Raw genomic sequence first — 23429 nt, forward strand, 5'->3', positions numbered from 1 at the left:
TCCCAGCAGAGATTTACTTTTTTGTAATGTTTTCTATTATGCGTTCTTTTTTTTTTTTTTTATGTTTATTTATTTATTTTTGAGAGAGAGCACAGGTCCCAGAGGTACGGTGAGAGAGAGGGAGACAGAGAATCCGAAGCAGGCTCCAGGCTCTGAACTGTCAGTGGAGAGCCCGACACAGGGCTCGAACCCATGAGCTGTGAGATCTGAGTGAGATCTGTGTGACCTGAGCCCAAGTCAGACGCTTAACTGACTGAGCCACCCAGGTGCCCTGAGATTCATTTTTAGAAGCAAGTTTTTAAGTTCTATCTTGGGGTCACTTTGATAACGCCTAGTCTTTACCTAGTATCTTACAAGAATATTCCTAATAATGGAATCATCACTCTGAGGCAATAGAGATTATGAATTTAATTCAAAATAGTGTAATGTGTTCCGGAAAGGGTTTCTAGCTTTATCTTCAGTTACCCCAGAAAATGTCATTTGAAATTAAACCCATTCCTGGTTATTCCAGTCAAGATTTTGTTCTAGGTCCAAAACATTCTACTCTGTAAACAGAATGTTTTGAAGGTAAGTCACTTGTAGAGCTGGGGCTCTGAGAGTCCTCTGCTCATCAGAATCTTGCTGTGCTGATGCCCGAAGGGCTCCCCTTCCACTTCATGCACCAAGCGAAGGCACCGCCACGCACCAGGGCTCCCGAGACACGACTCACAGACTCCTGGCTATAGCTTGTCACCAAGTCCTACCGGTTTATCTTCAGTGTCTCTAAGTGCAGCCTCTTGTATGCATTTCCTCACCCTCCCACACAAACTTCCATGATATCCCTAACCTGGCAGTGACGTTGGCCCCACGTTCCTGCTCATCTGGCTCCACCCCTTCAGAATCCTGTTCCACCACATGCACCTTCCACACCCTGACTGCCTGTTCCTGTTTGTTCCCCCTGTGGTGGACGCCTTCCCTGCCTTCTTTGCCCCAGTAGCTCCTGCTCCTCCTTCACAGCTAGACTGCTCAGGCAACACCCCCTCAAGAGTGCTTTCCCGACCTTAACCAGGTGGGCATCCTGCCTCTAAGCTGGAGAGTCCTATTTACATCGTAACACATCCCAGTTCTTCTGGAAGTTTCCTGAGGGCCGACACTACCTGACTTTGGGTCCTCAGTTTGGGGGCCTCTTTGCCTTGCCCATAGGCATGTAATAAAAATGTGTTGAATGAATAATAAAAAAGGAAGGATTTTTACATTTCTGAAGTTGACACCATTTAAGCAAACTTAAGTATCAAAGCGAAGTCCCCTGAGGATCCACGGCCCCTTGACCACACCTGTGAGGTACCTTCCAGGGAAGGTAAGGAGTAAGCAGCCCCTAGGGACCAAGGGATCCAGTTCCTACTCACTTTCCTCCAACCCGTGTTCCCAGTTTCTGGACTTCTCAGTTTTGTGCCGTTGACTCAGAATGGACACGGTAATGAGGCAAATTAAAAGTCCCAAGAAGGGCTCATCAGGAAGTCAAAATCCTTTCATCATATTCAGTAGAATAACTTGCATTCCGTGATTCTGTAAAGAAGCACCAGCCTGACTTTCACCTGTCAGCCAATACTTCCCTTCCCGTCTGACGGAGGGAAACAGGTGTACCTTGCTTCGGCACACTGCCATGTGAAAATCTAGATGTATAAAACAGCAACGACCAAAAAGGTGTATGTGATAGAGTCTTCTAGAGAAAAGACACCCTTGCCCAGCTGCATCTTACCCCTAATCTTTTATTTGTTTGCTGAATGGTAAAATCACCATATCTGTTGTATAAAGGCATGTGTACTCTAAATATATTGTTCATGTGCTCAAGGTTGTAGCTAAATCCTGGCTTCCTCTGTTTGGCAGATGAAGTGCAGAAAGACAAGGAAGGACACTGTTAATGAAGAGAAAAGAGTCCTTTAATCCCAAGCCCTCTGGCCTCATTCAAAGCAGCATAACTTTACTGTAAATCCATCTGTGAGTACAAAGACAGTAGGAAGGGGATTCAGGGAACAGACTGTCCTCGTGGATCAGGGATGTAACTAGGAGACTGCTAGAACAGCTGCATGTTGACTTTGACCTTGATCATGCTGTCTTGTGTTTTGCTCCACCTCCAGGACCACCCACCCCTCAACCCCTACTCGGCCACAGAGACCCTTATTACTATAGGTTTATCGTGTCGTTTGAGAAGCTTTCCCAAAGAAACTAATAATTTCAGGGCCAGCAGCAGAACCACTTTTTGATTGGGACATGGGAGGGGAGTGGGGGGGGGGGTGGTCTAAAAGTATTTCAACTTCTAGATTATTTTTATACCTGAAAGATAATGATCAGATGAAGGAAGATTGTGCATGTGTATGTTTCTTCTCTTGGTTTTGGTGGGAAGCAGATGACTCTCCCAGGGGACAGAGATGAGCCGTTAGGCTCTAGAAGTGTTGGGAGGAGCATTCCCACCTGCGGGCCCTCAGCCCCTTGTGGCAGGACACCCAGAAGCAGCAGGAGAAATTATTCCAGATCATTCCACCGCGAGTGAGTGGGGCTGCATAACAAGGGTGGGGGTGGGCTGGGAGAACTGTGGCTAGGAGCGTGCGGCTCGTGACACTGGCAGAGGCAGCCTGGGCCTGCTGTCCACGTAACAGGAAGGTGTAAGTATCTGCAGATGCAGGGGACCAGCCCGCAGGGCACTTTTCCTCGGTCTGGTTGTGCTCAGTGTGTCTGCTTTGGGTACGTTAAGATGCTCTTGATCTCCTGCAAGTGTTTAATTTGTACTTGATTGTGTGTGGTTTTATTCCTCCTTGTTTACTTAGTACCTTCCATCGCGAAAGTGCTGCACAGAACACCACAACTAATTGCCATTATTTATAGAGAAAAGCTGACCATACACACCCCCCGAAGCAGCAGTACGACTGTGTGGCGGGTGTTCAGGACCACCTAGGGTCGGCTTGTTTCAGGCAGGATTCGCAAGGGAAGTGTTTCAAAAAATAATTGTTTGACTTAGTTTGTCTTAATAGACTCTACTTGGTTTGTGGTGGGTCTAATTTTGACATCAGTAACTGTCAAAAATATGACACGTTATAGATGAAGGTGGGTTTTCCATGTTTTTATAAGTCCTAGTAATTACATAACTCTAACTTATAAGACATTTCACAGTTACTTCACATAAGAACTTTATGAGGAAGTTAAAGCAAATACTGTTATCCCCATCTTACAGATGATAAAATTGGTGTGCTGACTTTGGCTTTGGTACAAGAGCTGACACCCTCAGGTTCTTTTTCCACCGGCCTTTGCGCGGCTCCACACCTGGATGATAGTGACATTGGGCTGTCCGCATGTTTTCTGAAAAGCTGGTCAAACCTGACACTTTGTTTTCAGGTACACACACCCTTTAGCCAGTGAGTGCTGCTAATGTGACCGACTGGCATTTACAGTGGTGTCGTCCCAATTTACTGAGAGGTGTATTTAATGGATTCAGTTACTAAAATTGATGCATTTGCTAGAACAGCTGTGGGACACAAGCACACCTTTCAAGCCCGTGTGCTGCGTGTCTTGTAGAGCTGGAAAAGACCTGGGCATCTCCCTGGCCCTCCAAGGTTGGCTTTGAAGCCTTGGTGGCGCTCTGGGCCATGGTGTGGGTTCCAGAGGCTGTCGCCAAGCCCGTCTCTGGAGTCTGAGAATGGCGAGCAGCAGGAAAATGCTCTAGCTGGTCTCATGAGCTTTCGTGAGAGAACATAAGGAGATTATCTAGCTCTGAGGAAGCAAGGACCCAAAACATATAAGGTTTTATATGGATTGCTTCGGCCGACACCTTGAAGTGCTCTTGAAAGAAAATTGATAGGATGCAGAGTTGCGTCAAAGAAAGCTGCTTTGAGGGCCTTAAAGGGCAGCTCCTTGTGTATCAACCATGTCGCTGCCACGTAGCTAGAGTAGATTGCTCCGGCAGCAGAGGCTTCTGTCCTAGATCTAGAAGGCATAATTAAAAGAGGGGGGAGAAAAGCTCCTGCCGGTAGCCAAGAAGGAGCACACACCTTGCTCCACATTCTCCAAGCGCTACCAGCATCGGCTGTTTAACTTCTCTCGAAGAGTAGCCTCATTCATTTTTCTCAAGCTCTGGAAATCGTCAGACCTCGCGCTCACTCCGCCAGCTCATATTCGCGGTTCCTGCGGCGTGCTGTCCTGGGGACACAACAGTGAGTCTCACGGTTGAGGGGAGGTGGACAAAGAGGAGTGGGTAAATAACGTGAGCACGCATAAAAGCGCGTGCAGATAAAAGCCATCTCGGGCACGGTAGAGGCGGCACGTGTGATCTTCAAACCTTGAACGGGACCAGTTATCACCAACACTAATAATACTCTGACCCAAATGCTTCGGTGCTCTGAGGCTGCTTCGAGATGCTCATTAAACAGAGCGATTATTCAGGTCGCCGTTACATCTCCCAGGAAAGAGGCTTTCTGTGAATGAAGAGGCACGCAAAACTTTTCCTCAGAGCCCCTGGCAGATACGGATTAAACCGCTCTTAAGCGGTTCAGCTCCTGCAGTTTGCCACCTCCAGTCAGTGAGCCCTGCCTCTGGGACAGCGAGAAGGGCTGGTGAAAGGGTCGGGGTGGGTGTTTGGCCACTTTCTGTTGTTTAAGTGTGCCCCCAAACTAAGGATACATTTTACAATCCATTTGCCAAGATAACAACATCAGAAATGACAAGAGTTGCTTAAAAATAACCTTTATTCCCTTCAATAATAAACATATTTTCTAAATGTTTATTTATTGTTGCGAGACAGAGACAGTGCATGAGCAGGGGAGGAACAGAGAGGGAGGGAGACACAGATTCCAAAGCAGGCTCCAGGCTCCGAGCTGTCAGCACAAGAGCCCGACACGGGGCTCAAACTCACAAACCGTGAGGTCATGACACAAGCCGAAGTCGGACCCTCAACCGACTGAGCCACCCAGGCACCCCATTCTCTTCAATAATAAATGAAAATTTTGCTGTTGAGAAGATTGGGCTGTTGTTTGTTTGAAAACCTACCTTGAGGGGCACCTGGGTGGCTCAATTGGTTAAGTGTTTGACTTTGGCTCGGGTCAGGATCTCATGGTTTGTGGATTCGAGCCCCTCGTTGGGCTCTGTGCTGACAGCTCAGAGCCTGGAGCCTGCTTCAGATTCTGTGTCTCACTGTCTCTCAAAGATAAATGAACACTGAAAGGAAAAGAACATACCTTGACTTGGGGTGCCTGGGTGGCTCTCGGTTGAGTCTCTGACTCTTGATTTCAGCTTAGGTCATGATCTCACAATTCATGGGATTGAGCCCCAGGTCAGGCTCTGTACTGACAACACGGAGCCTGCTTAGGATTCTCTCTCTGCCTCTCTCTCTCTCTCTCTCTCTCTCAAAACAAATAAACATTGGGGCGCCTGGGTGGCGCAGTCGGTTAAGCGTCCGGCTTCAGCAGCCAGGTCACGATCTCGCGGTCTGTGAGTTCGAGCCCCGCGTCAGGCTCTGGGCTGATGGCTCAGAGCCTGGAGCCTGTTTCCGATTCTATGTCTCCCTCTCTCTGCCCCTCCCCTGTTCATGCTCTGTCTCTCTCTGTCCCAAAAATAAATAAACGTTGGAAAAAAAAAAATTAAAAAAAAAAAACAAACATTAAAAAAAAAAAAAGGCATTCCTTGGTTTAGAAATGATGATTGAAGCCCCACTGTGTATCTCACTTGTGTGGAGAGCAGTATTGTGTGGCCTCAACCTCCCCTAGGAATGAATATCCCCAAATTTGTAACAACAGTGTAGTCCAAAACAAAGGACGTTTAGCTGTGCAGTGACTTTATTGTATTATTTGCATTGTAGGAGAATGATAGTGTAAACAGCTTCTTTAAAAGGCAAATAAAAATCCAATTGGAAATGGTATTAGCCTGGGTATTGATTTGGGGTATGGGATGGAAACTGAAGACGCTGTAGAGAGAGGTCTTTCTGTTCTGTCTTTGGCACCTGGCATGTAGGAAGTACTTTTCAAAGGTTGGAGAGTTGAGTGGATGAAGGGGACTGGAAGGCCATGTGGTATAAAGAATGTCGAGCTTGGGGTTCAGAAGAAAAAGGGCTGCAATTTGAAGTGCTGGTACTTCTGGTTACGTGATCTCCAGCGGGCCACTTTGCCTCTGTTTCTTAAACCAGAAACAAGGGCACTGATGACAGAGCCAGTGTCCCTTCCAGGTCCAGTGTCACTGATGACGCCAGAATTTGTCTAATAAAAAGCGAGGAAAGTTGTGGGTGTTGCCATGAGGGAGAAATCTGTTACATTGAAGAACGTAAAAGGAAAATGAAGAGTCACTTCCTTCTTGTGAGATTTTTCGCAGGAAATCCCCACTTCCTAGTCTCCTATCCCTGCTGTAGCACATTACTGTAAACTTGGGGGCTGGAAGCACAGACTTGTCATCTTATAGTTCTGTAGGTCTCAGGTCCCGCACAGGTCTCACTAGGCTCACACTCGGTGACACTAGGTGCCGGCAGGGCTCTGTTCTTCCTCGAGGCTCTAAGGAAGCATTTGTTTGCATGTCTCACCCAGCTTCTAAGGCCCCCCCCCCCATTCTTGGCTCATGGCCCCTTCTTCCATCTTTGAAACCAGCGGTGTTGGCATCTCCCGAAAACCCTCAACTCTCACTACCTCTGGGAGGAATCCTTTGCTTGAGTGGGCCCATGACTAGATTGGGGCCACCTGGAGACTCCAGCATACTCTTGCCCATCCCAGCGTCCTTGACCGAGTCACATCTACAAAGTCCCTTTGCCATGTAAGGTGGCAGGTTCTGGGAATGAGGTTGGACATCTTTGACATTTTGGGGCGTAGTTCTGCCTATCACCCCCCCCCCCCCCGCCATAATCTACATTGGTATTGGTCAGTAGGGGACAGAAGTATAGTGAGGGAAGCACTAAATGGCTCCCAGGACACCTGAAATCCTAGCTCAGCCAGTTCTTGCACCTCTCTGGGTCTTTGTTTTCCTCAGCTAAAAAGTTGGAGAGTTGAAATTGGACCAAGGGTTCTCACATTGTACTGTGCGTCAGAACTGCGTGGACACTTGTCACGGCACAGACTGAGATGGGCCTTGAGAATTTACATTTCCTTTTCCTTTTCCTTCTCCGGAACTCTTCATCTTGCAAAACTGAAACTCTGTGCCCATTAAACACTAACTCCCATTCTCTCCTCTCTATCCCCAGATCATGGCAGCTACCATTATGCTTTCTGTGTCTTTGATCTTAACTATTCTAGCTGTCTCATGTAAGTAGAATCATACAGTATGTGTCTTTTTCTGACAGGTGTAATTCACTGAGGATGGTGTCCTCAAGGTTTCTCTGTTGTAACAGGGCATCAGAATTCCTTCCTTTTTAAGGCGGGATGATACTCTGGTGTGTGTATACACCACATTTTACCTATCCATTCATCTGTCAGTGGACACTTGAGTTGCTTCCACATCTTAGCTATTGTGAGTAGAGCCACTGTGAACATGGGCGTACAAATATCTTTGAGACCCTGCTTTCATTTCTGAGTCTATATGCCCAAAAGTGGAATTGTAGGATCATACAGTAATTCTATTTGTATTTTTTATTTTTTTAAGTTTACTTCGAGAGAGAGCACGCGCACACGAGTACAAGCCAGGGAGGGGCAGAGAGAAGAAGAGACAGGATCCCATGCAGGTTCCACATCATCAGCACAGAGCCCAGTGAGGGACTCAAACTCACAAATTGTGAGATCGTGGCCTGAGCCGAGATCTAGAGTCAGACGCCTAACCAAATGCACCACCCAGGTGCCCCGATAATTCTATTTTGAATGTTTTGAGGAATTGCCATACTGTTTTCCGCAGTAGCTATTCCTTTTACGTTCACACCAACAGTGCCCAAGGGTTCTACTTTTCTCCACATCCTTCCTATCCTTGCCACATTGTTGGTTTTGGGGTTTTGTTTTGTTTTGTATGGTTTTAATTTGAGAGAGAGGCAGAGGGGGAGAGAGAGAGGGAGAGAGAATGAGAGAATCCTAAGCAGGCTCCGTGTACTGCACAGAGCCCTACATGGTGCTCAATCCCATGACCCTGGGGTCGTGACCTGAGTTGATTGAAATCAAGAGACGATCAACCAACTGAGCCACCCAGGTGCCCTTGGTTTTGTTTTTTGTTTTTTGTTTTTTTTATAGTAGTTATTCTGATGGGTATGAGGTGACATCTTATTATTTGCATTTCCCTATTGATGAGTGATGTTGAACATCTTTTCATGTGCTCATTGGCCATTTGTATGTTGCCTTGAGAACTGTCTGTTCAGGGCCTCTGCCCATTTTTGAAATAGGTGGTTTTGTTGCCATTGAGTTTTAGGCATTCTCTGTATATTCTGAATTTTAATGCTTTATTCAGTATATGATTTGCAAATATTTTCTCCCATTGTGTAAATCACCATTCTTACTCTGGTGATGGTGTCTTTTAATGCACAAATTTTTTTTGATTTTCACGAAGTCCAATTTCTCTTTTTTCTTTTGTTATATGGGCCTTGGGTGTCATAAACCACAGATCACTGACAAACCCGATGTCATGAAGCATTTGCCCTATGTTTTCTTCTAAGAGTTCTATTGTTTTGGTTTTACATTTAAGTTCTTAACCCATTTTAAGTTAATATTTTAATATAGTGTTAGGGAAGGGTCCAACTTCATTCTGCTGCATGTGGATATCTAGTTTTCCTGGCACCATTTGTTGAAAAGACTGTCCTTTTCCTCACTGAATGGTACTGGCACCCTTGTCAAAAATCATTTGACTCTATATGCCAGAGTTTACTTCAGGGCTTTCTGCTCTGTTGTCTTGGTCTATATCCCTGTCTTTATGCCTGGACCACACTGTTGATTACTGTAGCTTTGTAGTAAGTTTTGAAATCAGGAAGTAGGAGTCTTCCAGTTATCTTCTTGTCCAAGATTATTTTAGCAATTTGTGGTCCCTTGAGAGTCCAAATGAATTTCAGGATAGGTATTTCTTTAAAAAAAAGGGGGGGGGATTTTTTTTTAATATGCAGATCACGTTGGGTAGTATTGACGCTTTAATTAAATATGAAGTCTTCTAATCCATGAAAATGGATGGATTTCCATTTATTCATATCTTCTTTAATTTCTTTTAACAATGTTTTATAATTTTCATTGTACAAGTCTTTCACTTCTTTAGTTAATTCCTAAATATTCTGTTGATGCTATTGAAAATCAAAAGTGTGTGTAATTTTTTTCAGGTTATTCAGTTTGTGTATAGAAATGCAACTGATATTTTGTGTATTGATTTTGTATCTTTCTACATTGCTGAATTCATTTATTCTAGCAGGTTTTTTGTGGACTCTTTAGTGTTTGTTTTCTACATATTAGGTCATAACATCTACCAACAGATCATTTTACTTCTCCTTTCCAGTTTGGACACCTCTTATTTCTTTTTCTTTCCTAATTGCTCCGGCTAGAACCTCCAGTACTGTGTTGAATAGAAGTGGTGAAAGCCAGCATCCTCTCTTTGTTCCTCATCTTAGAGGAAATGCTTTCATCTTTTTACCTTTAGGTATGATATTCCCTGTGGGTTTTTCATATATGTCTTTTGTTTATATTGAGGTAATTTCCTTCTATTCCTATTCTGTTGAGTGTTTTTATCATAAAAGTGTGTTGAATTTTGTCAGATGCTTTTTCTGCATCAATTGAGTTGATCTGTGGTTATTTCCTTCATACTGTTGTGATGTATTACAACAAACAGTTTTCTTATGTTGAACCAGCCTTGCATTCCAGGACTAAGTCCCACTTGGTCATGCATATAATCCTTTTAATATGCTGCTAAATTCTGTTTGCTAGTATTTAGATTGAGGATTCTTATATCATATTCATAAAGGATATTTGTTTTTTGTGTTGTTGTTATTGTTGTTTATATATATATACTGTCTTTGTCTGACTTTGGTATCAGGTAATGCTGGCCTTGGAATAATTCTGAAAATGTTCCCTCCTCTAGTTAGGGGGGAAAGTTTCACAAGAATTGATATCAGTTCAAATAGTTCAGTGTTGAAATAGTTCAAAGGTTTGGTGGAATTCACCAGTGAAGCCATCAGGTCCAGGGCTTTTCTTTTGGGGGGAGATTTTTTACTACTGATTCAATCTCCTTACTAGTTACATGTGTATGCAGGTATTTTATTTCTTTATGATCTAATCTTGGTAGGTTTTGTGTTTCTGCAAATCGGTCCATTTCTTCTAGGTTATTCAATTTATCCGCATACAGTTGCTTATAGTACTGTTTTATAATCCTTTTCATTTCTGTAGAATCAATAGTATTGCCCCCATTTTCATTTCTGATTCTAGTAATTTGAGTCTCCTATCTCTTTCTTAGTCCATTTAACTAAAGGTTTGTTGATTTTGTTGAGTGTTGCAAAGAACCAACTTTTGGATTCACTGATTTTTCTCTGCTGTTGATCTCTGTTTCATTTATCTCCATTCTAATCCTTTTTATTTCCTTCCTTCTGCTAGTTTTGGGTTTAGTTTGTTCTTCTTTCTATAGTTCCTTAAGTTATAAAGGTAGATAGTTGCTTTGAGATCTTATTTTTAATGTAAGTGTTTATAGCTATAAATTTCCCCCTTAGCACCACTTCTGCTGAATCCCAAAAGTTTTAATATGTTGTGGTTTTATTTTTATTCGTCTCTAAATATTTTTTATTTCCCTTGTGATTTCTTTTTTGATCCACTTTTTGTTTAAAAGTATGTTAATTTCCACAGTTTTTTAAATTTCCCAGTTTTCCTTTGGTTACTCATTTCGAACTTCTTTGTGCTCAGAGAAGATACTTTGTATGATATCTTTTTAAATTTGTTGAGACTTACTTTGTGGCCTGACATGTGGTCTGTCCTGGAAGGTGTCCTGTGTGCACTGAAAGAATATGTGTTCTGTTGTTGGGTAGTATGTTCTGTGTATGTCTGTTAGACTGGTTGCTTTATAAGGTTAAGTCCTCTATTTTCTTTCTTCTGTCTGGTTTTTCTATCCATCAAGTCTGTTTTGTCTGATAATAGGATACCACTCCACTCATTTGGTTACTACTTGCATGGAGTATCTCCATCCTTTTACTTTGTCAATTTTGTCTTTGTATCTAAAGTAAGACTCTTATGCATAGCATATAGTTGAATCATAAGTTTATATCCATTCTGCCAGTCTCTGTTTTTTGATTGGAAGGTTTAATCCATTTACATTTAAAGTAATTATGATAATGAGCCCCTTCTGTCATTTTGCTATTTTGTTTCTAGATGTCTTATGGTTTTTGTGTCCCTCATTTCCTGCATTACTGTCTTTTTTCTGTGTTGTTGATTTTTTTTAATGGTGGAAAATTTAAATTCCTTTGTCATTTCCTTTCCTATATATTTAATAGCTATTTTTTTGCCAGTTTAATTTCCATAACATGCAAAAACTCTGCCCCTCTGCAGCTCCAGTCCTTTCTGTTGTTGATGTCCCCCAGTTACATCTTTATACATTGTGTGCCCCAAAACATAAACTAATAAGTTTTTAAATGTATTGTTTTCTTAAATTATGTAGAAAACAAGATTTGCAGTCACAAACCAAAGTTAACAGTAATACTAGCTTTTACACTAATTGGGTTTTTTTTCTTTAGCTGTATTAGTCTCTTAAATCATGTAGAAAAACAAAAAATGCAGTTACAAGCCATTGCTCCCATAGCACCTGTATTTATAATTGCCAGTGTGTTTACCTTTATTAAGCTTTTTATTCCTCTGTACAGCTTCACCCTGCAGGGCTCCCTGGAGTATATCTTGCAGAGCAGGTCTAGCAGCCATCGGCTCCCTCAGTTTTTGTTTATTTGGCAGTGTCTTAATTTTTCTTACATTCTTGAAGGACAGCATTGCCAGATATAGGATTCTTGGTTGATAGTTTTTTTCTTCTTTAGATTTTTTTTTTTTAATTTTTTTTTTCAACGTTTATTTATTTTTGGGACAGAGAGAGACAGAGCATGAATGGGGGAGGGGCAGAGAGAGAGGGAGACACAGAATCGGAAACAGGCTCCAGGCTCTGAGCCATCAGCCCAGAGCCCGACGCGGGGCTCGAACTCACGGGCCGCGAGATCGTGACCTGGCTGAAGTCGGAGGCTTAACCGACTGCGCCACCCAGGCACCCCTTCTTTAGATTTTTGAATGTATCAGCCCACTGTTTGCAGTCTCCAAAGTTTCTGATAAGGAATCTGCAAGTAGTCATACAGAGAGGATTGCTTGTGATGGTTTACTTCTCCCAAGAGTCTCTCTGGCTTTTGAAAGTTTGATTGTAATATGTCTCACTGTAGGTCTCTGAGTTCATCTTTCTTGGAGTTCATTGAGCTTCTTGGATGTTTATATTTATGTCTTTCATCAGAGTTAGGAAATGTTCAGCCATTCCAAAATTGTCTCTGCCCCTTCCACTCTCTTCTCTTTCAGGGACTCCCTCACTGCCTATGTTGGTCTACTTAATGGTTTCCCTTAGGCTCTGTTCACTTTTCTTCAGTCTTTTTTTTTTTTTTTTTTTTTTTTCCCTCCTGTTTCTCAGACTCCATCATTTCCATCGTCCTATCTTCAAGTTCACTGATTCTTTCTCCTGCCTGCTCCAGTCTGCATTTGAATCCCTCTAGTGAATTTTTAAATTCCAGTTACACTTTTCAGCTTTAAGAATTTCTTTTGGTATCTTTTTAGGTTTTCTTTACTTCTTTACTGCTATTTTTATTTGTTCACACATTGTGTTCTTAACTTTCTCTTTCTTTGAGCATTTTTAAGACCGTTCTTTTAAAGTCGTTGGTGTACTTGCCGTTAGGTCTTTTTCAGGGAAGGTTTCTGTTGTTTAATTTATTTCCTTCAAATAGACTGGCCTTTCCTGTCTCTATGTATGTCTTGTGATTTCTTTGTTGAACACTGGAAATTTGTATTTAATAATGTGATCACTCTGAAAATCATACTTCCCCCTTCCCCAAACTTTGCTTTTTGGGAGGTTGTTAATTGTTTTGGTTTTGTTTGTTTGTTTGTTTGTTTTCCATTGTTGTATGTTGTTTCTGTGTCTGGGATCAGCTTGAGGTGTCACTCAAGCCTTCTCAGGTCTTTACTAAGCCTTTCCGTGGGAACACATGGGTCACTTTCTAATTGCACCCAAGTATATAGCTGTTCTTTTAACATCCTACTCTTTAATGTCTAGCTCCCAGAAGGGAAAAAAGCAAAAAATGGTGAGGAGAGGATGCCAGCCTTTTAAATCTCCTAGAAGTCCCTTCAGCCTGAGGGGGAGGGGCTTACAACAGTCAGGGGGAGGTACAGCGTGGTTGGCCACCTCCATCTGCACCTCTGTGATCTGAAGCAATAATGAGTCAGAACAGAGATTCCCCCCAATACACTGATACTTGGAGGATGGGTTTCTTTTTGCCCACCCTGGCTCCCCCAGGCTGTGTGCAAGCTGCTCCAGGATCATGTGCACAGCTGCCTGGAGCTTGGCTGTGAACGGGAGATGGAAGCCACTGTGCCAGGAGCTGGAATTGACCAAAATTAGCTGCAGTTTACCACCCAAGTCTTCCCCTGAAAGTTGCATGCCTACAACAGACACCAGAGTTCCAAAATAGTTCTATCAGACAGATTCGGCCAGTTCAGTTATCGACCAGGTAGGGAGACAGATTCCTGGTCCTGCCTACTCCAACGTCTTCCCGGAATCCCAAAATTTTCATTTCTGACAAGTTCCAGGGTGATGCTTGTATGCTGCTGGTCCAAGGACTACACTTTGAGAACCACTGAAATACATACATACATACATACATACATACATACATACATACATACAAAACAAACTCTTTAATGTCCTTTCTTCAAGACCCAAGTATACCATAACGGAATCTTTCTCCTCTGGATGCAATATAGTAAATTAATTATGCTTTTTAACTGAAAGAAACAAGTATCATTGATGAGTGGTGAGTTTGCTTTCTTTATGCAAAAGATAGTACCTGTGGTCTGTGGGCTGATTCAGGGCAGGGAGCATTGAGAAGCTCTGCAGGGGCTGCAGGGGACAGAGTCATGTGCTGAGGTAGAAAGGAAATGGACCTTGTTCACATCCAAGCTTGATTGCTTCCCTTTCCTGTCTGTGAACTTGGGTGATGACAAATCCTGCTCTCCAGGTTGCTTTTCATAGGGGGTCTGTGTAGAATGTCTGTTTTTTATGTTTTTTTTTTTTTTATTAAAAAGTTTTTAATGTTTATTTATTTTTGAGAGAAAGAGAGAGCGCAAACAGGGGAGGAGCAGAGAGAGAGAGAGAGGGAGGCACGGAATCAGAAGCAGGCTCCAGGTTCTGAGCTGTCAACACAGAGCCCAACGCGGGGCTCAAACTCACGAACCGCGAGATCATGACCTGAGCCAAAGTCCGACGCTTAACCAACTGAGCTACCCAAGTGCCCCAAAAGTGATTTTTTTTTAAGTGTCCTCCCCCTTAACAGTCTGGAGATGGGATGGTCCCTGACCTAGTTAATGTAATCCTTAGCAGGGTCTCAGAGGTCCAGGTTCCCTCCACCCTGTCACTTTGCTGTCCTCAGCAGCTTGGGCTTTATCTTCACAGCTGTCCCCTCGTGGTGATATGAAGATGGCGGCAGATCTTACCATCCCATCCTCACGGAGGCCGAGTGAGCAGACAGCCTGTTCCTGCCTCTTGTCCCTTTTTAAGAGGGGTGAAACTTCCTTAGAAGTTCCTTAAACTGCAGACTTGCCTTCCAGAAATGCTTGCTGCACCCACCTGTAAATGACCACCACTGACTGAGATTCACTCTCCAGGGTAGGGAGGGCCTGGAGCACAAGCGCTCTGGATACCTGACTGTTGGGGGCTCCTGGAGTCAGAGGTGAGGCAGCAGGAGTTGCTGCGGGCAGGGCCCCTGACCAATCAGCCATGTTCCCTTTGTCCTGAAGGTGCTCTGTGGCACGGACAAAGGTAGGTACGGTCCCGGGCCACTCAGAATGCTGCCAGCTGCCCTTGGTTTATTCCAGGCCGAGTAATCTTTTGTGCCTTGGCAAGGGTGCGAGGGCACAGGGCAAACATTTACTGATCACCGGCACTCAGAAAGATGTTGGTCTCCTGAGAGGAAGGCAGAGCCCCCGAAAGACCTGTCTTACCACCCTATTCCAGCCAAGTTTGTCTTTGGAGGATGCCAGGGGTGGTCAGCCCGGATCTGCTCTGAGCCGGAGTGAGTGCGCTCTCTCTGGTGCCTCAGGCACCTCATCTGGAGGGAGAGTGGGGAGGTGACGGGGCTGACTGAGCGGGTGTGCGTCAGTGGCACACAGGGACACCCGTTGCATAGGGGGCACTCGGGCTCTGCGGTCGCTGGCGCTAGTGTGGTTGTAGCGTCAGCACCAGGGAAGCTTGATCCGGCTCCCTGGTCCTGGGCCTGCCACTCTGTGCTGGGGTGTCCCGGGCGTCCCGCCCATTCCACGGCACCATCCAGGCGAGCTTCCTCCCACTGGCGAGGCGGTCCTAACTGCTGCAGATCTGGGGACCACACTGTCCCCTGAGAGGCTGCCACTTGGGCCCTGCCTTTGCACGAGACAAGAGGGAGAAGGGTGCCGTTGAGGCACTTTGTCTCAGGGAGCACGAGGACATGTGTGGGGAGCCATCCCTCTCCACAAGTATGACTGCTGAGGGAGAACTTTTTCATGGTACTTTTCCTAGAATCAGGAACAAGTGTCTGGGCCATGCAGGTAGCCTTATCGGGGTGTGCCTCAGCCACCTGAAGAGTCTGCATCCTTCTCGGTAGGGCCAAGTTGGTTGAATTTTACAAATAACGATGACTTTTGATAGGTCACATATCCTATGCGGACAGGATTGAGAGCTCACAGCCGCCGCATCACAGGATGATAGAGATGTGCCCCGCTTTAAGGAAACCTGCCCATGTAAGGGGGAGCATCTCAATTATAGAATAGTGTCTCACTTAGCCAGAAATTTGTGGCAGGTTTCCTAGTGCATTTAAAATAGGATTTGTGTATAAAAATACCATTTGCACACAGGAGCCCATCTTTTTTGAAAAGGGAAATATACTTGTATTGGGCATTTGGGATAAAGTAGAATAAAAATAAAATCTTACAAATACAAGAACTGGAAACCAAATTCCACTTTTAATTCTAAAAGGTTTATATATAACTTACTATCTTACCCTCTCCTCCTACCCCAGACTTTCACAGCAGAAATAAACAGGCAAGAGCTGGCATTTTAGGATGCGGCAGGAACGAGGAAAGGACGGGCAAGCATGTGTGCGGGTGGGTGGGCAGGAGGAGCACCATAGGCGAGTCTGGGGACCCTGCCCCACCGCGGTGTTCTGTTTGATCTGTTTGTGGACATTTGTGAGGCCTGGCCTAAAACATTCCTGCTGGATCCTTTCCACCGTGTGGTCAGTGGGTGGCAGGTTAGCAATTGACCAGCCCACCCCCCCCCCCCACCCCCCCCCCCACCACCACAGACCTGTAACCACAGAGACGTACTGAGGTATGACAGATGGGGTTTAGGGAAGGCCTGGAGGAGAGGGTGACTCTGGAATGCTGATGTGGTGCACTTCTTTCCTTCCAGAAATGTTCCCACTGCCAGGAGGCAGGTGCCACCTTGGGCTGCTACAACAAAGGCTGCTCCTTCCGATACCATTACCCGTGTGCCATTGACGCAGGTAAGACGGGACTACGTACCCTTATCCAGAGCATCTGAAGGGCGGGACGTACATTTTGGTTCCTTCCCTGCCTTCTTTCCTCTCTTTATAGTTCTTTTTGTCACTTCTGACCCTGTTCTGTTTGTCAACTCTAAAGGAATGCAGAGAGGATAATAAAAAGGAGTGAAATGGGGTCATAATAACAGTTTTATTCATATAATTCACATGATTCACTATTTAAGTGTACAATTCAGTGGTTTTTAGTAGATCCACAAAATTGTGCAGCCATCACCACAATCAGTTTTCGAACATTTTCATCACCTCGTAAATTCCTACCCGTTAGCGGTCACTCACCCTCCACCCACTCCAGCCCCTGGCAACCACTGATCTACTTCTTGTCGTGATGGATGTGCCTGTTCTGGGGCATTTTGTAGAAGTGGAATCATACCGTACATACTCTTTATGACTGGCTTCTGTCCCTTAGCATAATGTTTTTCAGGTTTATCCATGTTGTGACGCGTGTCACTACTTCATTTTTATTGCCAAACCATATTTTAAGGACACCATATTTTAGGCCATATTTTATTTATCATTTAACAGTCGATGCACGTTTAGGTGTTTAGGTGGTTGTTCACTTTTTTTTTTTTTAAATGTTTATTTTTAAGGAAGGAAGAGACGGAGCGTGAGCGGGGGAGGGACAGAGAGGGAGACAGAATCCGAAGCAGGCTCCAGGCTCCGAGCTGTCAGCATAGAGCCTGATGCGGAGCTCGAATCCGTACAGTGAGATCATGACCTGAGCTCAAATCGGACATTTAACCAACTGAGCCACCCAGGCGTCCCTGCCTTTTCTTATATCTAAGAAACTGTTGCCTAATCCAGAATCACAAAGATTCATGCCTATGTTTTCTTCTAAGAATTTAGCTCATACACGGGTCTTTGATCCACTTTGAGTTAATTTTTATATATGGTGTGAAGTAGGAGTCCACTTCATTCTTTCCATGTGGATTTCAGTTGTCTTAGCTCCGTTTGTAGAAAAGACTGTTCTTTTCCTCGTGGAATGATCTTGGCACAACTTTGTCAAAAACCAGTTGACCATAGATGGATGGGCTTATTTCTGGACTTTCTCCAGTCCCACGAAGTCTTGATTACTGTAACTTTGTAGTAGATTTTGAAATTGGGAAGTGGGAGTCTTCTAGTTTTATTCCTTTTTTCAAGATTGTTTTGGCTATTCTGGGTCCTTTACTATTTCCTGTGAATTTTAATTAAGATCAACTGGTCTGTTTCTGTACAGAGAAGCCATTGGAGCTCTAGGGATTGCACTGAATCTGCAGGTAAAGTTGGGGGGTTTTCCCATCTTAACCAGTAGTATGTCTTCCAACTCATGACCAGACGAGATAGTTTCACAGTTTAAGTTTTACACTTGTTAAATTTATTCTTAAGTATTTTACTATTTTTGGTGTGATTGTGAGTGGAATTGTTTCCCTGATTTAATTTTCACATTGTTCATTGTGAGCGTATAGAAACACACTTGATTTTGTTGTTGATCTTGTATCCTGCAACTTTGCTCAGCTCGTTGATTAGTTCTAATAGTTTTTTAATGGATTTCTACATACAAGATATGTCATCTGCAAATGGGTAGTTTTACTTCTTCCTTTCCAATTAGATGCCTTTTATTTCTTTTTCTTGCCTAATTGCCCTGGCTAGAACATCTAGCATAATGTTGGGTAGCAATGGCAAGAGCTGACATCCGTGCCTTGTTTCTGACCCATTAAATGTGATGATAGCTATGGGGTTTTCATAGATGTTCTTGATGCAGCTGAGGAAGTTACCTTCTATTCTTAGTTTGTTTAGTGGTTTTATCATGAAAGGATACTGCAGTTTTTCCTTTTTCCATGTCTGTTGATGTGATCAGAGTAGTATTTTGCAGTGTCGTAACTGTTGAAAGAAGGGGAAACTTTCGCCCAGAAAGTTCCATCCAGTGAGTGATGCAGAAGCCTTAAACTTTTTTTTTTTAATTTTTTTAACGTTTATTTATTTTTGAGACAGAGAGAGACAGAACATGAACAGGGGAGGGGCAGAGAGAGAGGGAGACACAGAATCTGAAACGGGCTCCAGGCTCTGAGCTGTCAGCACAGAGCCCGATGCGGGGCTCAAACTCATGGATCGTGAGATCATGACCTGAGCCGAAGTCGGACGCCTAACCGACTGAGCCACCCAGGCGCCCCAGAAGCCTTAAACTTTTTTTTAATGTGTATTTATTTACTTTTGAGAGAGAGAAAGAGAGTGCAAGTAGGGGAGGGGGAGAGAGAATCCCAAGCAGGTTCTGCGCTGTCAGCACAGAGCCCAGTGCGGAGCGTGATCTCACAAATTGTGAGATCATGACCTGAGCCTAAATCAGGAGTCGAATGCTTAAACCGACTGAGCCACCCAAGTGCCCCAATGACGCCTTAAATTTTGACTCAGAGCTTTAGCCTGGGAAAGTCCTCTTCTTTTAGACTCCTGTCCTTTCAGTGGACGTTTTCACCTGTAACTTGTTGAGCATGTGACTGAGGGCTTCACCTCAGTGGCCCTCATAATATAGTAAAACCATGGATTGTGAGTAACTTGTTCTGTGCAAACATTTCTAATAAATTTTAACTTGATAAGTGAGCAGTGTCTTGCAATACAAGTAGTACGTGACGCCGAATGTCACATCACGACTGAGCCAATGGTTCTTGAAATTCACCTTGATGTACAAGTGCTTTGGATTATAAGCATGTTTCCAGAAGGAATTATGCTCGCAAACCAAGGTTTTACTGTACTTTCATTCAGGAAGGAGGGGGAGAAAAAGGGAAAGGTCCACGAGAGGGCAGCGAGTGGCAGGATGCTTCTTATGCCTGAGTGCTTGAGGAAGGAGTTCCTCCTTCCATGGAGGCAGCCCCGCTCTCCCCAGAAGGTGAGGTTTGATTTAGAATTGGCAGGCAAGCGGGGAGGGCATGGTTGAGCAGGTGGCGGAAGCAGGTACAGCAGCGTGAGGCACACAGAGTAGAATCCGACAGACGTGGGGAGAAGTGTGTTATCTGGATGCTGCTTCCTTCCATTGTGGTTGTTGGAGCTGCAGGCCCTCTGCCTCACAAGTCCTTCTCTTATTCCTCCTTTCCCTCTCTGATTTTCCTTCCAAGTTTCCATAGGAGGCATAGCTGAACACCAGAAAGATCCAGAAAGATAATGCTTATTATGCCAAAGTTAGTTCTCATGAAAGTATGCATTTGCACGTTGAAGGGCAGCTGGTGGCTGGGACGCTGCTTGGCCAGAGCGAGTAAGAAGACAGCCTTAAGATGTCAATTCAGGGATCTTGGGTTTTAGTCCGTCCTTTCCATTCTCTTTCTTCCTTTCCCCTCCATGTTTCTTTGTTGAGTCGGAGCTGTCATTCACCCTGGCTTGTGGTCCAGCATATTCCCGAGTATAGCCATTCATTCCTCTCCCTCAAGAGCCAGCCACTGCCTTTTCTCATTGTCATGATATTGCCCCTGGTTACATTCTCTTTCTCGTTTAAGCTTCGTGGTTTTTAAATGAAGATGTTTAAACATATTAAGTTTGTGGCAGTTTATAATTTTGTGCGGGGAATACTGTAAGATTTGGCTGTCCCAGTCAGTGGCCAGGTGAGAGGTAATCTCCTGCACAGAGGCTTTGCCCAGAAACATCCAGTGAGCCACAGGCAGATAACATCGTACACAACCCCCACCCCCGCATGAGTGCACTCCCTGTCTGCACCCTGGGGCGCCAGCCAGGTTAGGGACCAGGCTCACAGCCTGCCTCCTGGCAGTTTCTCTAGGGATTAAGCAGGGTGCTCGGTAGGACTCTGCCATAATGGGAATGTTCTAGATCTGCACTCTCCAGCATAGTAGCCACAAGCCTTGTGTTACTACTAAGTGCTTAACATGTGGCTAGTTGGGAATGAGGGACTGAATTTTTATTTTACTTCATTGTATTTAAACTTAAACTTTACATGTCCCCGTGTGGGTAGCGGCTGGAAAGCCTGGGCTTATAGTTCACTGCCTCCTCCAAGCTCCGGCGGCGGGACTGGGTTGTCTGGGAAGTGGCGCTGGGCTCTTCTTCCTCTGCAAAGGAGGCTTGCTCAATCCGCCACTCTGCAGGGAAGCAGGGGCTGCTTCACCAGCTGAAGATTAGTAAGAAAATGGTATTTGTCTTGTGTGGCCTTCCCAGGTGAGTTGAGAACATGACTGTTTGGCAGAAATTGGTGGCCGAGTATCCGGTGAGAGAGGGGCTGCCTGGGTCAGGGGGGCGCCCAGGTGGGGCCAAGGCCCTGACGCTGTTGCCCCAGCTGCTGCTGGCTTTACCGCTGCTCCACGTGAAGATCTGGGACCAAGGAAGCAGCATCACAGGATGACCGTGTCTTGGGATTTATCAGTCTTTTTTGATGACCTGAGTCACAGTGACCCAGAAGGCCACACTGCTCTGTGGGCATAGATGCTTGTGTTTATCCCACAGGGTCTCCTGAGGAATTCTGTTCTATATGTGATGGATCTGTGTGTCCAGGAAAGGCGTTCATTGATTGACTTCCTTCCTAATTATACGTCCCTGGGTTGGAGAGTCCCTCATTGCTACTTGTTGTAAGGAACAGTTGAACACTTTCATCTTTGCCTGGCTGTGAACCACCCAGACCTTTACAGAGCTGTTCGTGTCTAAGAGAGAACTTTTATGGCTGGGGACATCTCCACGGAAACAGAATCTTGTTCTCCTGAGGGTCCGTAGCTGCCACAGCTTCCCTCCACCTGTTGTTGGTCCTGCGCTAGTGACATCATGGTTGGCTGTCCTGTGCTACTTGTTCCGTCACAGGCGCAGCCTGGGGCTCCGGGGAGATGCAGTGAGGAGAACGTGAGCACTAGTTTCAAAAGAAATGACATATTAATGCAATGAGCCACAGCAATTAAGACCAAAAGAAAAAAAGGACTGCGGTAGCACATTAACAACTACTGTGCATAAAGAATCCAGCCTGGAGGGGGTTTTCCTCTTCCCCTCGGGAGGAGGCCCAGCTGGAAACTTGCTTTCTGCAGCCACCCTTGCAGCAGCGTTTAGAAGCCGCTCTTCCACTGCACTTTGATCTTGATCTTGCCGCAGAGTGGGTTCAGGGCCCTTGAGCGGACTGGTGTCTGGCCCTTCCCTGGAGGGGCCACGCTCTGCACCCTAGAAGCAGTGCCAAGGCCTTGCTTGCCCTGCCCTGATAGTCCCCTCCTTGGGCCCAGCAAGGCGGGTGAGACTGGCAGGTCCCCGTGTCCCGGCCTGGATTTTACCAATCTAAGTACTAACTAGCTCTGAGGTGGGTTGCAGGTGAGCCGGTGACAGCTTCTGGAGCCTGGCACGTGTGAAGGACATGAGCCCTCCCCTCTCCTTTCCTCCCTCCTCGAGTTTACCATCCACACCCAGGGTGGCTGTGGCTGCATGTGAGTATCTGAAGCTCCAAGGAGCTTGTCATGAGGATCTCAGTGAAGACGAGCGTAGAGAGAAATGAAAGCGGAATCCTCTTCTGGGGCATCAGTGTTTGTGTCTGGAAGCCGTCTTGTTGACGAGACAACCTTGTGAGTCTTTTCCAGCGTGTGTGATGATCCGGCAAGCCATTTACTTTGACTTCAGTGTGTGGAAGTGCTGACCAGGCCCTCTGGCCAGTGCGGGATATCACCAGGGGCTTAAGGAAAACAAATCGAGAGGCTGGCTGGCTGTGTAGGGCGGGTGCCTGCTGAGAGACCTCAGGAAAGGCCTCACCGCGCCCCTTCCCCCCAGCAAGGGCTGGTTCGAGGCAGCCAAGAAGAGGCTCCCCGTGCCCTTGCGGGTGTCTAAGTTCTCTGGCCCTGGTTCTTGTGCCTGCCAGGAGCGTGATGGCGGTTCCTGGTGGCCTGTGGGTATTCCAAGCACAGATGAGAGCGTTTGTCTGCAGTCTGTCTGCACGGGAGATGTTGCCACAGGTGGACGTGGTCTCTGGCAGATTTTGTTAGGAGCCTTGCATTTGCACAAGTACCTGACATTAACTCTAGTTGCTTGTAGTGTGTACTTAGATTACTTTATTTCTTTTCTGCTTTTTAACTTAGAGGGAACGTGTTTCCTAGCTTCAGACATATTTTACTAATGGTCTCTCACAGCTGGTGACTCCTCGTGGCTGGGAGGCGGACGGAGCCGCCTCTGCCTCTCGGGTGGCACCGTTTCCAGCCAGCGTGGTCCCCCTCCTCGTTTCTCTAAACCCCTATGGCGTCGAGGTGGCCGAGCCCCACGTGGGCTCTGCCGTTTGTTTCTCTGTGGCCCAACCTAGAGACCGCCAGCACGCGGCGCTGCTAAAGCCCAGGTAAGGAGCAAGTGCTTCCCTTGAGCTCCAGTTGTCTGTGTCCTGCTGTTCATAAGCTCTCTGGCAGATTGGAGCAGCAGGAGCCTTGGTCACGCCATGTACTTGTGGGTTTTAAATTAACACATTTCATTTACTGCCATGCTATTTGCTTGCAGGGGGAGGGCTCGGAGGTTAGCGGACTTGCGGAGCTCCTGTGCCCTGAGGCTTGCCCCGGGAGCAGGGAGGCTGCCTGCCCACCCCTGGGTGTTCAGAGGCTCCAGGGGGAGGCAGTGATGGGACAGGCCCGGCCCAATTATGAAAGGGTCTTTTTCTGTTTGTTTAAGATATCAAGGACCTCAGAAGTTTTCATTTGTGTGTTCCCTTGCTCATTACTATTTCATCTGAAATCTGTGGGTACACAGGCTGCGAATTTGGACCTCAGTTTAAACCTGAGTTAAATCATACATTTAACAAGGCTAAGTACCG

The 23429-nt window shown here is 45.5% G+C and overlaps 1 protein-coding gene across 2 annotated transcripts in view; it reads left to right on the forward strand.

Moving 5' to 3' along the window:
• The window catches only part of TCF20 (transcription factor 20), a 110196-nt gene that overhangs the window by 79052 nt on the left and 7715 nt on the right, over positions 1–23429 (forward strand). For both annotated transcript variants that reach the window (XM_086712123.1, XM_086712124.1), the window contains exon 3: positions 16555–16648. In XM_086712123.1, the coding sequence (XP_086568249.1) occupies positions 16555–16648 (94 nt within the window). The remainder of the gene's footprint in view (positions 1–16554; positions 16649–23429) is intronic.

Source organism: Puma concolor, chromosome B4 (assembly GCF_028749965.1).
Source record: "Puma concolor isolate L17-30 chromosome B4, mPumCon1.1.hap2, whole genome shotgun sequence".
NCBI lineage: Eukaryota > Metazoa > Chordata > Mammalia > Carnivora > Felidae > Puma > Puma concolor.